This window comes from Chlorocebus sabaeus, chromosome 2, assembly GCF_047675955.1.
Source record: "Chlorocebus sabaeus isolate Y175 chromosome 2, mChlSab1.0.hap1, whole genome shotgun sequence".
NCBI lineage: Eukaryota > Metazoa > Chordata > Mammalia > Primates > Cercopithecidae > Chlorocebus > Chlorocebus sabaeus.
In genome coordinates this window covers 16,994,682-17,012,872 of record NC_132905.1, presented here as the reverse complement: position 1 = coordinate 17,012,872, position 18,191 = coordinate 16,994,682, and the positions used below count along the sequence as shown (strand labels likewise).

The window sequence follows — 18,191 nt, the reverse complement described above, 5'->3', positions numbered from 1 at the left end:
TGCACTGCAACAGCAGAGTTAAGTAGTAGCAATAGAAACCACATGGTGTACAAAGCCTAAAATATTCACTCTCGCCCTTCACAGAAAAGGTTTACTAACCCCTGGTCAAGCTCACCCTTGAGTCATTTACGTACCATCTTGCAAATTTTGCCAATCTGTAGACATTCTACCTTATTGTATTATTTATGTGACACTTGAAATTCTTTAAAATGGAAGTGTTTAATTCCAACCATACAAAGCTAGTATCATTTGCCACAAATTAAAGCTAATTGTAAAAAAATCACCTATAGGCTGGGAATGGTGGCTCATGCCTATAATCCCAATACTTTGAGAGGTAAAGGCTGGCAGATCACTTGAGGTCAGGAGTTCAAGACCCAGCCCGGCCAACATGGCGAAATCCCGTCTCTACTAAAAATACAAAAATTAGCTGGGCATGGTGACGTGTGCCTGTAATACCAGCCACTCGGGAGGCAGAGGCAGAAGAACTACTTGAACCCAAGAGGCGGGGTTGCAGGCAGCCGAGATCACACCACTGCATTCCAGCTTGGGGGACAAGAGCAAAGCTCTGTCTCAAAATAATAATAATAATTCATAAAATACTATTGATGCCGGGCACAGTGGCTCACGCCTGTAATCCCAACACTTTGGGACACCGAGGTGGGCCGATCACCTGAGGTCAGGAGTTCAAGACCAGCCTGACCAACATGGAGAAACCCCGTCTCTACTAAAAATACAAAAAATTAGCCGGGCGTGGTGGCTTATTCCTATAATCCCAGCTACTCAGGAGGCTGAGGCAGGAGAATCAGTTGAACCCAGGAGGCGGAGGTTGCAGTGAGCCAATATCACGCCACTGCACTCTAGCCTGGGCAACAAGAGTGAAACTCGGTCTCCAAAAAAAAAAAAAAAAAAAAGAATTGATAAATTCTAACTAGATAGTGCTTCCTGATGGAAGTTGTAGGCCTGGGGACTGCTTGTTCTATGTTGGAAAGGGTAATTACAAATATTACAGCAGTGTCAAAGATAGGTTAGTTCCATACCAACACTTTTTACTTAACAAAGAAATTGGGAATCCATATTATCTAAAGCCACAAGTCCATTACTGCCAAAAAAAACCACAGTGTCTCAACTTCAGTACTACTGACATTTTAGGCCTGAGAAGAGATCAAGGGTTCTGCAAAAATCAAAGGTTCAAAATGTCCCTGGCTCAAGTCTTAGCTATGTGCCTGCATGCTGCTCACCTATGTGTAAGAGACACAGTTGTTTTTGAGTGAAAGTGACCAGAAACCAGGCAACCTCCCTTGTCAATTAGCCCTGAGACCCCTGAGGTCCACAGGGGAGACCAATGCCCAGCCACTGCAGCCCAGGATGGGAGGCAGTCCCACAGTGCATTACCTGACTGGGTGCAGGACTTCATGTGCTCAGGCCAGTGGGCTTGCTGGCAGGGGTAGTCACAGTAGCTGGTGTTCCAACAGCAGTAAAAGATGGCCTCCTTCTTGCAGTTGGCACACCACTGCTTCTTCTTGGTCTCATCCACCGCCTGCTGCTTCTCCAGCTCCAGCTGCTTCTTCACCTCGGCGATGAGCCGGTCCCGCTCCTGCTCCAGGCTCTGCCGCATCTCCGCCATGGTCAGCTCTGGTGGAGGAGGGGAAGGAACACTGTTCATCACCTGACCCCAGCCCGGGCTGTGGGGCTATTCCTGCCCCCAGATTCAGGCAGACGTGGGTGCAAGACCTGGCTGGGAGAAGCCCTGGCTGTGTGCCCATGGGCAATAACCTAGCCCAAGTCTTCATCTGTAAATAGGGCATTCATCATAGCGACCAGATGGTGCTGCCTTTTGAGAGTGGACATGAGGCGCCCAGCGTGGAGATAACTGCAGCCCCAGAGGATTTTCAACACCAGACTACATTCTGGGAATTCCTCAAAGTAACCCTTGAAACAACTGCCACCAAAACTCACTTTCCATCCTATTATTCATTAACATAAACTGTTTCCCCCCTATCAATCTATACCTATATAGCACCCACTACATGGAGGCACTGTTCTAAGAACTTCATAAACATTAACTCAAGTAACCCTCATCCTAATAATCCTACGGGGTAAGTATTACTATTCTGCCTCTTTCACAGATGAGGAAATTGAGGCACACAGCTAGCTGGGCCTAGAACTCAGGCATGCTTTCTTGTAGGCATCTCTTGTGGCACTGGATCCAGATGGGACTGTGGCTGAAGATTATACTAACAGGACAACTATGAACCTACTCAGCCTACCAAGATTTCTCTAATTTTACTTCAGTAAGTCCACTGGTAATTCATTTAGGAGTGACCTAAAAGAAAAATAAGTCGGGTGCGGTGGCTCATGCCTATAATCCCAGCACTTTGGGAGGGCGAGGCGGATGGATCATCTGAGGTCAAGAGTTCGAGACCAGCCTGGCCAACATGGTGAAACCCTGTCTCTGCTAAAAATACAAAAATTAGCTGGGCGCAGCGGTGAGTGTCTATAATCCCACCTACTTGGGAGGCTGAGGCAGGAGAATTGCTTGAACCCAGGAGGCGGAGGTTGCAGTGAGCTGAGATCATGCCATTGCACTCCAGCCTAGGCAACAAGAGTGAAACTCCATTGACAAGAGAGGGGAAGGGACAGAAGGGGAGGGAAGGGGAGAGGAGGGGAGGGAAATGGTTCCTCAATTCCTTCAAATACTCTTCCTGAACTTTATAAAAGAAAATTAACCCCTCATAAAGAAGTTAACTACTTGTGGCCAGACAGAACCTTTGAGTCAATCAAACTACCTTTAACTATGGGCCTGCAAACCATAGCTAAGTTTTGGCCAGCCCACAGGTAACTTTTTCAAATGTATAGTCAACACATAAAAAGAAAAGGATTTATGAAAGTAAGATTCCCTGATTTTATTATAAAAACAAGAAGTGGTGGCAGGGGCGGTGGACCACATCCATAATCCCAGCACTTTGGGAGGCCAAGGTGGGTGGATCGCTTGAGGCCAGGAGTTTGAGACCAGCCTGGCCAACATGCTAAAATCCCGTCTCTACTAAAAGTACAAAACTTAGCCAGGCATGGTGGCACACACTTGTAATTCCAGGTACTCAGGAGGCTGAGGCAGGAGAATCACTTGAACCTGGGAGGCAGAGGCTGCAGTGAGCTGAGACTACATCAGTGAGACTGTCTTTTAAAAAAAAAAAAAAAAAAAGGAAAACGAGAAGAAGCAACAGCACCCAAATAAGCATCCAGAAACAATGAACCAAGGGCTTCTCTCCAGGGGGCTCTGAAAGGATTCATGTCTGTGACTTTGATGCAGACCACAGGTGAGCAGGTAGGCACATCTGGGCATGGGTCCTCAACCTAAGAGTTCTGCTGCTGCCAGCAGCCCATCTGATGCTACGTGAGGATCTGAAGCAATCACTCCTACCTTTGGGGAAAAGCTTATCTATACAGAATGATGGGCCACAACATCTGTCAATCTAATCCAGGGACCAATAAAGTATCTTTCTCCACACTGAGCAGTGCATGGGATGCATCCAGATATTATTTAAGGGCCCGGCATTCAATGATGAACAGGGTGAAGAGTGCCCAGACTTGAACTGTGGCCATGTCACCTTGAATAACTTCCTCAACATGGCAGTTTCTTCCCTTGAAAACTGGGGATATATCCATAGCATGCAGAGTATGAAAAAAAGAAAAGGAAAACCAGGGATATAACAGATCCCTTTATCACAACAGTTTGTGTGACGAAATTAGTTAAGGTCACTGCAGCCTCAACTTTTCTCAGGTTCAAGTGATCCTCCTTCCTCAGCCTCCCAAGCAGCTGGGACCACAGGAGCGTACCACCAGACCCAGCTAATGGTTTAAAATTTTGTGTAGAGATGGGGTTTCGCCAGATTACCCAGGCTGGCCTTGAACTTCTGGGCTCAGGTGATCCTCCCATTTGGGCCCCCCAAAGGGCTGGAATTACGCGGTGTGAGCTGACCAATCCTCATTATTTTATTGTTGAGGCTGGTGTTCTGAACAGAGGAAAGGGGGGCTCCCACCAACACCCGCTCTTATACCTGGTTTCTCCAGGCCAGACTCTCAGGATTCTGTGGTCTCCCTACAAGTCATACAATCCTAGCCTAGTTTTAACCGCACTCACATCTGGGCTTGACTCCAGAGGTGCAAACAAGTTCACACACAAAACCCTCCTCCGTCCAGACCAACGTGTCAGGCCTTACCCAAGTTGTGTTTCATTTCGGAGAGCTCTTGCTGGTGTAGCCACTGGAGCTTCTCTATCTCGATCCTCAGTCTGCGAATCTGGAAGAGGGAGAGCGAGCATCTTCAAAAGCTGTCTCATGCAGTTCACCAGCAGGTTTCAGAAGCTCAACCATGGCTGGCTGTGAGGGGTACGGGAATCATGCTAACCTTCCCACAACTATAGTTCAGAGAGGTGAGTACTAGTGAGCGAACCCAAATTCACCAGAAACACTGGTTCAGAAAACCAAGTATAAATAGGCCATCGATTCCAAGAAATACTGGCACGAGGGAAAGCCACTTAAAGTGACAAGGACCAGACTTTCATATAAATAATATATTAAGGGTTTGATTAGGATTTTGGTCTATAAATATGAAACAAATACAAAGACAGCTGGATTTTCGCTCTTACATAACAACATTTAGGTGGTGCGAGCCACACTTATTCACCTGAAATTCCAAAGCCTGACATCTCTGAAAACCAAAGGGTATTTCTGGGCAGGGGAAGTGCGGCTTTGGGGCCAAACTCATTTTGAAGGGAAAATAAACTCGACCTGATCTGATAGGAAACTAATTAAACAGTGTTTTGGCCAGGTGCGGTGGCTCGCACCTGTAATGCTAGCACTTTGGGACGCCAAGGTAGGCAGATCACCTGAGGTCAGGAGTTCAAGGCAAGCCTGGCCAACATGGAGAAACCCCATCTCTACTAAAAAAAATACAAAACTTGGCTGGGCACGGTGGCTCAAGCCTGTAATCCCAGCACTTTGGGAGGCCGAGACGGGCGGATCACGAGGTCAGGAGATCAAGACCATCCTGGCTAACCCGGTGAAACCCCATCTCTACTAAAAAATACAAAAAACTAGCCGGGCGAGGTGGTGAGCACCTGTAGTCCCAGCTACTCGGGAGGCTGAGGCAGGAGAATGGCGTGAACCTGAGAGGCGGAGCTTGCAGTGAGCTGAGATCCGGCCACTGCACTCCAGCCTGGGCGACAGAGCGAGACTCCGTCTCCAAAAAAAAAAAAAAAAAAAAATTTAGCCGGGCACGGCGGCGCACGCCTGTAATCCCAGCTCTTGGGAGGCTGAGGCACGAGAATCATTTGAACCCAGGAGGCGGAGGTTGCAGTGAGCCAAGATCATGCCACTGCGCTGCAACCTGGGTGACTCTATCTCAAAAAAAAAAAAAAAAATTAATTTAAAAAATAATAATAAACAGTGTTTAATTATCACAGTAGTTCTCAACAGGGGCAATTTTGAGTACTCTCCCCTGTCATGGGAATGTCTGGAGTCATTTGTGGTTGTCACAATTGAGCAGGGTTGCTGGCATCTGTGTGTAGAGGCCAGGGATGCTGCTCAACATCCTACAATGCACAGGGCAGCCCCACAACAGAAAAGTACCTGGTGCAAACGTCAGTATAGCTAAGGCCGAGAAAACGTGATTTATTCACGTAGTGTGAACAATCACATTTCATTGCAGAAATGGTGTCTCTAATTGTGGGGGGTTGCATATTACCTCTCTAAAATCCAAAAAACTTCTGGCATACATCCAGACCCAAGGTTTCAGGTGAGATACTATGAACCTGTATTTTCAACCACACACCAATTCTTACGATGTATACAAACAAGAATGAAGTTGTTTCTAAAGCATTATTTTTTCCCTTCTTATTTGATGTCTGAAGCATAATCATAAAGGTCATATTTGCAAAACTATTAAGGGGATTCATTGATTTTTCTTGGGGCCTCTCTTAAATCTTTGTATTCACAATGTTTTCTGTTTAAGGAACCACAAGGTTGCCTTCCTGAAGATTTTCTCCTCTTCATCTGAGCGCCAGCCTAATGCTGCCAAGTCCTAAAAGGTCAATAGCTCTGTAAAGGATTCCCACAGTTCTCCAACGTCACCTTAGATGATCCGTCCTGCCACTTGTCATTTCACCTGATAACCTGTTTGTATCTGGCCCACACTGTACCATCCACAGACAACCGGGAAGTGGCCCACTCTCCAAGCCCTGATAGGGAATTAACCTAAAGGGGAAGTTCAGGGAGGTATATTTTTATAAATGGACGCTTTATAAGTGGATAGCTTAATTTTTCTTTTTTTTCTCCTTAAGAGACAGGGTCTCATTCTGTCTCCCAGGCTGCAGTAAAATGGCACAATCACAACTTACTATAGCCTCAAACTCCTGGGCTCAGGTAATCCTCCTGCCTCAGCTTCCTACAGAACACACCACCATCTCCTGCTTGTTTTTTTTTAATTTTTGTAGAAATGGGTTTCACTATGTTGTGCAGGCTGGTCTCAAACTCCTAGCCTCAAGCAATCCTCAGGATTCCCAAAGTGCTGGGATTACCACAACTTCCCAAAGCACTGGGATTACAGCCACCACACCCAGCCAATGAAATGTCTTAACCACTTTCTTCTCTACGCAATTACATAATTATGGAGACTCCAGTACACAAAGTATTGAACAACAAGAAGCACTTATATTAAAAAGTCCAAACTTACAGAGAAGATTTAGGAGCCAGTTTTACATGAAGCAAAAAGAACTGGTGTCCAGTTTCACCAGCAGGTTAACTGAAGCTCTGGTTTTGGCTGTTTTATTAGAAATGAATTGATCACACAAAGCAGGGCATGTCTCCACAGCCCCAGCTGACTGGCTAAAGGAAAAAATACCCTCATCAACAATCACAATCAGTAGAGCCAGCTTAGTGACCAAGTCAGGATCCAAGAGGGGTTTCCAGAGAAGCTTCTTCATGGTATCACCTTTAAAGCAGCCCATAAAACACTCTTAGCAAATAAGGAATTCATGTGTCACCTCTGACCTCAGCTATTGTGCTTCCAGTAGTGTTTTTAGAAAGATCGTTGTATATTTCTGTCATTGTTCCTTTTATTGCATCCATCATCTGAAAGATAAAAACAGAAACAATTCAGCTGATCACTTCTTGGAGGCTTTTCCTGGAGACAAATACCTAAAATCTATCTGTATAAAGCAGAGGTTCTCAACTCAGAGCAATTTTGTCCCACATGAGACACTGGGCATTTCTGGTTGTCATGACAGGTGCAGGAGCGAGGAGAAGGGGCTGCTACTGGCATCTGGAGGGTGGAGGCAGGGACGCTGCTAAACTTCCTACCTAAACCATGCTAAATGCACACAAGGACCCCGCACAAAAAACAACAATCTTTGAGTCCAAAATCACCAGCACTGAGGTTAAGAAACCCCAGTATTAACAGGGTAAAAATTTCCAACAAATTTCATGTATTGCATTGTGGTGCCACTTCATAACCATAAAGCTAGTTTCCATACCCACATAAAGCTAGTTTCTATACCACAGTTTGGCTGAAACTGGAGAGGCCAAATTTGGCCCCCAGATGTGTGGTGCTTTTTTTTTCGTTTGTTTTTGGATTTTTTGTTTTTAAGGTGAAGTCTCATACTGTCGCCCAGGCTGGAGTGCAAGGGCATACTTTTGGCTCACTGCTACCTCCGCCTCCTGGTTCAAGCGATTCTCCTGCCTCAGCCTCCCAAGTAGCTGGGATTACAGGCGCACACCACCACACCCAGCGAATTTTTTTTTTTTTATTTTTAGTAGAGACGGGGTTTCACCATTTGGTCAGGCTGGTCTTGAACTCCTGACCCTCAAGTAATTCACCCACCTCGCCTCCCAAAGTGCTGAAGCCACTGTGCCCAACCCCCAGATGTCTTTTATTTGGCCAGCACGGTAGGTTCAAGAGAGGGCTTACTGTTTTAGTTTTCATTATTTCCCCTTAAAAAACCAGTACCATTTTACTGAGGTATATGCATATACTACACCATTCATTCATTTAAAGTATACAATTCAATGGCTTTTAGTACCTCAGAGTTGTGTATCTATCACCACAATCATTTCACAACATTTTCATTATCCCGTAAAGAAAATCCCACTCCAGGCCGGGCGCGGTGGCTCAAGCCTGTAATCCCAGCACTTTGGGAGGCCGAGACGGGCAGATCACCAGGTCAGGAGATAGAGACCATCCTGGCTAACACGGTGAAACCCCATCTCTACTAAAAAATACAAAAAACTAGCCGGGCGAGGTGGCGGGTGCCTGCAGTTCCAGCTACTCGGGAGGCTGAGGCAGGAGAATGGCGTAAACCCGGGAGGCGGAGCTTGCAGTGAGCTGAGATCCGGCCACTGCACTCCAGCCTGGGCGACAGAGCGAGACTCCGTCTCAAAAACAAAAAAAAAGAAAGAAAATCCCATTCCCCCCGGCCTTAGTCTTCACTTCCCGGTATCCCATCCCCCCTCCCCCAGCCACTGACAACCACTGATCTGCCTTCTGTCTCTCCACATTTGCTCAGTCTGCACATTTCATATAAATGGAATCACACAACTCAAGGTCCTCTGTGATTCACGCATCCGTGCTGCAGCAGGCAGCGGAACTTCATTCCTTTTTATAGTCCATTTTACAGATATGGCTGGTTTGTCATTTTAATGCCTTCAGTCAAGACATTGTCTTTGCAGTTCATTTCCCATATTCTTTTTCTTTAACTATCTGACCCTTGAAGGCATCAGCCAGTTGGTGACATCAGCTAAGGTCCATGCAGCAGGCACCCAGGGATTTTCTGACTATGTTCGTAGGATGAATTTCTCTTCTACCTCCCACCTGCCAGCTGACCCTTCCCCCATCACAGCAGAAAGAGGAGGGGACAAGAGATCAGGCTCTGTCTCAGGCCTGGCTTGACTGGTACGAAGTCTCTCCAGCGCTTTCTAGATTCCGCAATTCAGGGAGAAGACAGGACAAAGAGCAGCCTCGTATCTGATGCCTCACTATCCATAACCTCTAAGCCTCGGTTTCCCCACAAAAAAACAAGAACTGCATGCCCCCCCGGTAGGGTGTGCACGAGGATTAAATGAAAAAAACCACGCACAGACTGTGTCTCGTTACCTGCCATGGAGTAGGTGTTCATAAAGAAATACCCATTCATCTTATCTTTAAAGAAAAAGATATTCATACAAGTATGCAATTGCATAATTGCTGCCAAGCCCCAAAATAGTAGGCCCAAATTCGCCCCAAAATGGAGTAAAATGAATAAAATCTCTGTTGAGATTTCCACTCTCAGCTTGCTGTGGAGTCCACACCAGGCCACTGCCAGCAAAAACACTGCACTTTCCACAGCTTTGCAGTCTCCTGCACTTGACTCCTTGCTCTGTTGCACCCACCGTGTCCATTTTAAAAATTACCACTAAACGGCTTTACAAGAAAACTTTAGAAAGTGGGCGAAATTCAATACATTCCTAATGCAATGGTCACATTCCATTTCAAAGATATCATGCATTCGTGGACTGCCTTTTACTCTAAACTTCCAAATATAGCAAAGACTTCAACATCAGTAAAGAACACCACTCTGCCAAAACACACAGAATTGCATCTTCCACTCCAGGTCACCTCAGAGACAGGAAAAGTTTATCGGCTCCCAAAAAATGTCACTGTGTTCATTTTTTTTAACTTCAAAGAAAACACCTATCAAAAAAATCATTCCTGGACAGGCACAGTGGCTCATGCCTATAATCCCAGCACTTTTGGGAGGCCAAGGCAGGCGAATCACCTGAGGTCAGGAGTTCAAGATCAGCCTGGCCAACATGGTAAAACCCCGTCTCTACTAAAAATACAAAATTAGCCGGGTAAGACGCCATCTCTTAAAAAAAAATTTTTTTTAAATAATTTTTTAAAAAACAAAGGGGATGCAGAAGGTAACAGAATTAAAATGGTTGCAGGAGCTGAGAAAACAGCCTTCCTGCGAACCACTAATCAGATCCACTCAGCAGACCTTAGCTTTCCCATTCATGAGCAAACAGCTGGGACCAAATCAAGGGAAGGTGATGTAAGGACAACTGAAGGTAGAACAAGAGATCATTCAGGCAAAACCAGACACCTACTTAAATCACTAACGAAAAAATTACCCCCTTTCAATTCTCTAATAATCCTACAGAATCCTACAGATCGCTATAGCAAGAAGTCTCAGTTTGGTACTGTTAGGCCTTGAACACTTTCATGACAACCTCCCCCGTGTTTTGTTTTGTTTTGTTTTTTTTGAGACAGAGTCTCGCTCTGTTGCCCAGGCTGGAGTGAAGTGGCGCAATCTCAGCTCACTGCAACCTCCACTCCTTGGGTTCAAGCAATTCTCCTGCTTCAGCCTCCTGAGTAGCTGGGTTTACAGGTGCCTGCCACCACGCCAGGCCAATTTTTGTATTTTTTAGGAGGTGATCCAACCGCTTGGGACTTCCAAAGTGCTAGGATTCCAGGCGTGAGCCACTGCACCAGGCCTTTTTTTTTTTTTTTTTTTTTTTGAGACAGAGTCCCGCTCTGTCCACCCATGCTGGAGTGCAATGGTGCAATCGGAGCTCACTGCAGCTTCAAACTTCTGGGCTCAAGTAATCTTCCCATCTCAGCCTCCCAAATAGCTGAGACTACTGGCACATGCCACCATGCCCAGCTAATTTTTTTTATTTGTAAAGACATGACATGATCTCCATGTCTTGCTCAGGTTGGTCTTAAACTCCTGGCCTCAAACAATCCTCCCACTTGAGCCTTCCAAAGTGCTGTGGTTACAGCCACTGGCTCAAACAGCCACACTGAATCCTAAGAGCAGTTGCTTATAAAAGTCGTGTGGCAACAGTTTGTGGCATGAACATTTGTGATCAGCAGGCTTGTTTGAAATGCACAAAGCAGCTCAAAGCCAGGTTAAGTGCACGCTGTCTAGCGCCTGGCTGCTATCAAAGTCCAGCTTGGCCGTTCACTAGTCTGTGACCCTAGACACACTGTGTAGCATCACTGGGCTTCAGTTTTCTCATCTATAAAACTGTGGTGATAACAGTACCTACACTTCATCAATTTGTCAAGACTGAGTAAGTAACATAAAGAAATGCTTAGGACAGCATCTAGCCCACAGTAAATACTATGCAGACATATTGCTACCTTACGTGGTGGGAAGGCTGCCGATGATCCCAACCTAGTACTATTTTGTGCCCATCTGTAATCCCCTCCCTCTGACCTAGCAACTTGCTTCTAATCAATGGAATACAGCAAAGGTAATGGGGTGTCACTTCTGTGATTGGCCTAAGTAAGCCTGTGACTTCTGTCTTGCCAGCAGGCTCTCTCCATTGCTGGCTTTTGAGACAGAGTTTCGCTTTGTCGCCCAGGCAGGAGTGCAGTGGCACGATCTCGGTTCACTGCAACCTCCACCTCCCAGGTTCAAGCAAGTCTTGTGTACCAGCCTCCTGAGTAGCTGGGACCATAGGCGCACACCATCATGCCCAGCTGAGTTTTTGTATTTTAGTAGAGACGGGGTTTTACCATGTTACCCACGCTGGTCTTGTACTCCTGAGCTCATGCAATCCACCCACCTCGGCCTCCCAAAGTGCTGGGATTATAGGTGTGAGCCACCGTGCCCAGTCTCCGTTGCTGGTTTCGATGAAGCAAGTTGCCATGCTGGGGAGGCCCACATGGCAGGGAACTGAGGGTGGCCCAGACCACCAGCCCTCAAAGAATTGAATCTTGCCAGTCACCACCTAAATGACCTGGAGAGTGGATCCCAGTTGAGCCTTTGTGTGAGTCCCAAACCCTTGCAGACACCATGACTGCAACTGCAAGAAACCCTGAAGCGGAGAGCCCTGTGGAGCCGGGCGCAGATTCCTGACCCACAAACACTGTAGGATAATAAAGGTGTGTGCTGTTTAAAGTTGCTAAGTTTTGTGGCAATTTGTTCTGTAGCAACAGATAACAATTACACCTACACAGAAGCAATAAAAAGAAACATGACCAATGAAAACTCATTTGGGTAAAAAAATAATTCGTATATATTTCTCTCACCATTGAGAATTTAAAAAGATTCCTCTTCCCTTAACTCAATATAATAAAGCTAATTCTTTATCAGTAAGACTATAAGAATTTTAGAAATAGGCTGGGTGTGGTGGCTCACACCTGTAATCCCAACGCTTTGGGAGGCCTAGGCAGGAAGATCAGGAGTTTGAGGCCAGGAGTTTGAGACCAGCCTGGGCAACAAAATGAGACCCTGTTTGCACTTTTTAAAAGAGAAAGAATTCTAGAAACAACCATCCTCAATTATTTTCATCCATTCTCTCTGAAAACTAGAACTGTTTACTCATCAGTATTAATAATCTACTCATCAGTAAAGAGTAAATTATTACCCACTTAGTAATTTACTAAATAATCTCAGTAGATTATAAATCAATAGCTATTGTTAAGTTATTGATAATAACTGAGGCCAATAAAAAGAAAGCCCAACTATGTGTCAAGCACTTACTGCATGCCAGGCACTGTTCTAGGCCTTGGCAGTGAGCAAAACAGACCAAAATCCCTGCCTTTGCGGAGCTGACATTCTCATGGTTATTATTACTAATGTGGTCTAATGACAAGGTACACAGTACATCAGTCCAGGGCACTCTCACATGACGCTGAGAACCGCAGATGGTATCTACCTGAATTCAACAATGACCACAAAAGCACTTGGCAGGCTGGGCGTGGTGGCTCACACTTGTAATCCCAGCACTTTGAGAGGCCGAGGTGGGTGGATCACCCGAGGTCAGGAGTTTGAGACCAGCCTGGCCAATATGGCGAAACCCCATCTCTACTTTAAAAATACAAAGATTAGCTAGACATGGTGGCGCATGCCTGTAGTCCCAGCTACTTGGGAGGCTGAGGCAGGAGAATCGCTTGAACCCAGGAGGCGGAGGTTGCAGTGAGACGAGATCGTGCCACTGCACTCCAGCCTGGGCAACAGAGTAAGACTCAATCTCAAAAAAAAAAAAAAAAAGCACTTGGCAAATTAAGAGAAAAGAAGAAGGGGCCTGTAGTGAGACAGTGACCATGAGTTTGCCCACAACAGGCAATCCTGCCCACCAGGCCACTTAATAGGGACTGTGCCCCAGAGGGCAGGAGAAGAGGGAGAGGGGGGTCCCCTCGGACCCCCTCCTCATCCATCTTGATTCCTGGAAAAATTAAAGTGTGGGCACTTCACCTTGCCAGTCTCATGTTTAAGACTCTGTCACTTCTACTCCACCTGCAAAGCTCTAAATGCAAACCAAACCCCTGGTCAGCTGTTCACTGAAGGATCAGTCATGTGTTCCAGTGCCTTAATGAGTGACTTGAATTTTCGAAGGTAATTCTGATTCTATGTCATTTGCACTTTATAAACTGACTTTAGAATCTAACTAAGCCCACTTGGATTAAGATTCAGTCCATTCCAATGTTTCTCTGTTAGACCCAAATGAAAGAATGTGGTCTTGGAGATTCTGTTTAAAAAATAAAAAGGGTCTTCCTTCCTAACCACTCCCTAAAGCCTACGAGGTTAAGACGCTCACGCTTCCCCTTGCAAGGCCAAGGTTCTGGCAACCTGCCAGATGCCTGCTGTCTCTGCAGCAGCTCTCCCATCCACTCACTTTGCTAGTGTACTTGGCAATATCAGCGGCGACATCGGCTGAGGCGGTGGCGATGGGCAGGTCAGCGTTCACTGAGGACACAAGGGTGCTCGTGGACCCCGAGCTGGTGACCAGGGGCGATGACTGTGTGCTGGTCACCAGGGTGATGGTGGACGTGGACGGGCTCTGTGTGATCTCCTTCTGCTGGACAGCTAGGAAGGCAAAGCATCCTGATTATCCCACGTGGGAAGGACCCGTCCCAGCATAGAGCTGTGGTGTAGAAGCAAAGCCCCTAATATACGTCCTGAGAACTTTTCTACTTTTAAATGACAAAGATGCTCCCCTTGACCAAACTCTATCCAGGTTTCTCGACTAGGCCCTAACCTTGGCCTGGAAAGACATGAGCAGACATTGACAGTTTCTCAAGAGCTCAAGAGTGCATGCTAGGATGACCCCAACTCCCACTTAAAGCACCTGCCTGGGAAAACTCAATGCGGGCAAAAGAACTGACAATTTTCTTCCAGCCAACACCTGAAGACAGGACTTCAGCATCCCAGTCTCTATGGGAGAGTAGGGGCCCAACTTCATGAAGTGCCCGTTAGCAAATCGAGATGGGTTTCACAAAGACCAACCCCTCATCTTGCTTCTGTGATGTTTAACTTCAACAACTTGCTCCCATCCCTACTCCCTCATTCTCCCTTTAAAATGCCCAGTCACCTCTGTACAAATCAAAGCTAATTTCAGTTTATGTTAGACTCTTGCCCCATTACAGTAGTGTATTACATTTAAATCTGTCTTTACCCCTTTAACTAGGCCCTACTTTGGCGTAAGACTATCTGAAGCAATGAGCCTCTTTTTGGCAGCACTCTTTTTTGGTTTTTTTGTTTGTTTGTTTCTCTGGTTTGTTTTTTTTTTTTTGAGACAGTCTCACTGTTGCCCAGACTGGAATGCAATGGCACAATCTTAGCTCACCGTGACCTCCACCTCCAAGGTTCAAGGGATTCTCACACCTCAGCCTCCTGAGTAGCTGGGGTTACAGGCATGTGCCCAGCTAGTTTTATGTTTTCTTTTCCATTTTAGTAGAGATGGGGTTTCACCATGTTGGCCGGGCTGGTCTTGAACTCCTGGCCTCAAGTGATCTGCCTGTCTTGGCCTCCCAAAGTGCTGGGATTACAGACATGAGCCACCGCGCCCGACCCTCTTCTTGGTAGCAATTAAACTCCCCTGGGGAAGCCTCCTGCTTACGAGATACGAAGACAGAAGACAGGAAGCAGCAATCCCAATCTCAAATATCCTAAAATTGGCTTTGCCCCACCAACTTTTTAAACAGCAAGATTACTCCAACTGTACTCTCAATTTTGCCTGGCCAATTTTTCAGGACCCATTCCCTTGCCATCTTTGAAGTGTTTCACTGGGGGCCAATTCAAGACCTGGCCACCTCTCAACCTCACGTCCTGCTGCTCACGAACCCCACTCACAGGAGCACACTCACTATGCGCTTCCATTGAAGAACCCAGCCTTTGACGATCTAGATGCAGGTTTCCTGATAGAAAGAGATCTACATCAATGCTCACAAAAGCCAGACAAACTGGTATCAACCAGTCAGATCAGCACTGTGTTTGGCCTAATTTCAGCTCCAGATGGAGCCTCCTATAGGGCTGGTGGGAGTTCTGATTCTGCAACTTCAGCAAGTGGTTCTCAAGGCTGGCTCATCTTTTGTGTGTGACGAATTTCCAGTTACTAAGGTAACCTTCGCTATCAACTTCTCACACTGTACTTTTTCCAAAATAATTCCAAGAGGTTCCCTCATGTGCACAAGGAAATTTATACAAAGATATTCATTGCAGCACTGCTCACAGTAGAAAAAAAACTGAAAGCAACCTAAATGCCCATCAGGAGGGGAATGCTTTAAATAAACTATGGAATACTATGCAGCAGTCCGAAAGAACAAGGCAGGGCTGTATGTGCTGACATGGATGGACCTCCAAAACATGCTAATGAGTGGGGAAAAAAAAAAAAAGCAAGTATGGTACCATTTTTATGTTTTAAAAAAGAAAAAAAAGGGGAAAAAAGGACTAATCTTATGGCATCATATACATGATGCACACATATATACATACAGATATGTATATATACATATACATGCATACATGCATAGAAAAGCTTTTACAACGGTTGATACTAGTCACTGTGGAAGGGAGAGAATGAAATGGAAGGTAAACGGGACAATAAACTTTTATGTAAAACTTTCTGCCCCCCCTTTTAGGGAGAATATATGCATGTATAATTTATAAAATGAACAAAAAAACTTTTTGAAAGTAAAAAAGCAAGTAGCAAAACAATTTTTAAAAATAATGCCAAATGAAATGTGCAAGGCCTTCAAGATACAATGGCCAGGAAACAAACGAGAACTGAAAAAAAAAAAAAAAAAAAAAAAAAAAGAGCAATGACTTTCTCCTGTCGATGTGGCAAAATGGGAGCGGGCGCCACGGAGAACAGAAGGGGAGGCTCGGTACCTTTCACAGCCTGTCTGGTCTGATATCTCGTCCCCTGGGAAGACTGAGGCTGCTGCTGCTGGTTTTGCTGCTGCTGCTGCTGCTGCTGACGCTGCATCTTCTGCATGTGCCACTTTTGGGAGGACGTTTGAAACTTACTTGATGAGTTCCACACGACCCGCTGCACGGCCGGGGCAGTCTCCTTCGGTAAAAGCGGCCTCTGCTTTTTCACCGGGCTTCCTGTGGCGGCGGGGGCCGGGGCCGTGACGGTGACCGTGGAGGACGTGCTGGTGGTAGCTGTGGCGCCAGCCGCGGGAGTTTGGGCGGAAGAGCGGGTGAGCACCGGCGTTTCCGGGGGAGACTGGCTGCCCGCCGTCGTGGATGGTGGAGCTTTACCTACAACTAGCCAATGCATGAAGAAAACACAAACAAAAACCGGGATTTCACTCAGGTTCGCCTGCAGGGTCTTGACGCCAGCAACTTCTGGGTAAAACCTACGAAAGCCAGGAAAGCCGAACCAATTCGACGTGCCAGGCACACCGCGCTGGAGGAGTACATTCTCACCTAACGCTGAGGCCACTTCTGCTGCGTCTTCCATCTCCACGAGCACCGGCCTCCTTTACTGAGCGCCGGCTCACATCTGAGATACAAGTCAACACCTCTGGGGGCCAATGAGGCAAACAAGACCCGGCTCCTATGCTCAAGCTCCCCTACACCTAGTGGACAACGCAGTGGGCGAACAGATTCGATCAATGTTCACGCCCTTTTCGCAAAGTTAAAATCTAGTTGGCACCTTGAGAGAGGCCCAGCGGAAGTGAATCGAGAGATGAAGAGAAATTCTTTGGCTAGAGAAGGTAGAAAGCAATACTCCAAAGAACCAGATGGCCTCCCAATGGTCAAAGAAGTAAGTAACACTCAATCACCCAGAAAGAAAAGCATTCTTTTTATCTCTTCTGATTCCCTCCAGGGCAAAGTCTGAAGGCTGTACTGATAGCCATGACAATACCAGGAACATAAATTCTGCCCCAAGGCCAGAACCTTCCCCCAAGGTAATGGTACTGATCTAGGATTGAGTAGCATTGCTTTGGTTTTGATTGGATTTATTCCTGTCACCAGCTTTTATGTATACTGTGCGCTACTGTACTTACTGGGTGGTGTTCAAGTCTAAAATGAGTTTTATACTTGCAGATGGTTTTCTCAGGGGGAATTTTTTTAATAAAAAAATAAATTGAGGCCAAGCATGGTGGCTCACGCCTGTAATCCCAGCACTTCAGGAGGCTGAGGCGGGTGGATCACCTGAGGTCAGGATTTTGAGACCAGCCTGACCAACATGGCAAAATCCCGTCTCTACTAAAAATACAAAAAAACTTAGCCAGACATGGTAGTGCACTTGGGAAACTGAGGCAGAAGAACTGCTTGAACCCGGGAGGCGGAAGTTGCAGTGAGCCGAGATTGCGCCACTGCACTCCAGCCTGTGAGGCAGAGTGAATGAAACTCCTTCTCAAAAAACATCACTAATAGGCCGGGCACAGTGGCTCATGCCTGTAATACCAACACTTTGGGAGGCTAAGGTGGGTGGATCACGAGGTCAGGAGTTTGAGACCAGCCTGGCCAACATAGTGAAACCCCGTCTCTACTGAAAATACAAAAATTAGTCAGGTATGATGGCACATGCCTGTAATCCCAGCTACTCGGGAGGCTGAGGCAGAAGAATTGCTTGAACCCGGGACGCGGAGGTTGCAGGGAGCCAAGACCATGCCATTGCACTCCAGGCTGGGTGACAAGATGAGACTCTGTCTCAAAATAATAATAAATGAAAAATAAATAAAGAGTTTATTTTATTTATTGAGATGGAATCTCACTCTGTTGCCCAGGCTGAAGTGCAGTGGCACTATCTTGGCTCACTGCAACCTTCGCCCTCTGAGTTCAAGCGATTCTCCTGCCTCAGCCTCCTGAGTACCTGGGATACAGGCACCTGCCGCTGCGCCCAGCTAATTTTTTTTATTTTTAGTAGAGACGGGGTTTCACCATCTTGGCCAGGCTGGTCTTGAACTCC

At 46.3% G+C, this 18,191-nt stretch overlaps 1 protein-coding gene across 25 annotated transcripts in view; it reads right to left on the bottom strand.

Moving 5' to 3' along the window:
- Nucleotides 1-18,191, bottom strand: part of ZMYND8 (zinc finger MYND-type containing 8) — a 148,748-nt gene that overhangs the window by 13,209 nt on the left and 117,348 nt on the right. For 15 of the 25 annotated variants that reach the window (XM_008014850.3, XM_008014928.3, XM_008014921.3 and 12 more), the window contains 5 exons: nucleotides 16,157-16,537; nucleotides 13,662-13,852; nucleotides 7,050-7,130; nucleotides 4,221-4,299; nucleotides 1,393-1,632 (listed from right to left, as the gene is read on the bottom strand). In XM_008014850.3, the coding sequence (XP_008013041.1) occupies nucleotides 1,393-1,632; nucleotides 4,221-4,299; nucleotides 7,050-7,130; nucleotides 13,662-13,852; nucleotides 16,157-16,537 (972 nt within the window). The remainder of the gene's footprint in view (nucleotides 1-1,392; nucleotides 1,633-4,220; nucleotides 4,300-7,049; nucleotides 7,131-13,661; nucleotides 13,853-16,156; nucleotides 16,538-18,191) is intronic. The other 10 variants (XM_008014953.3, XM_008015009.3, XM_008015000.3 and 7 more) reach the window with 1 other exon arrangement.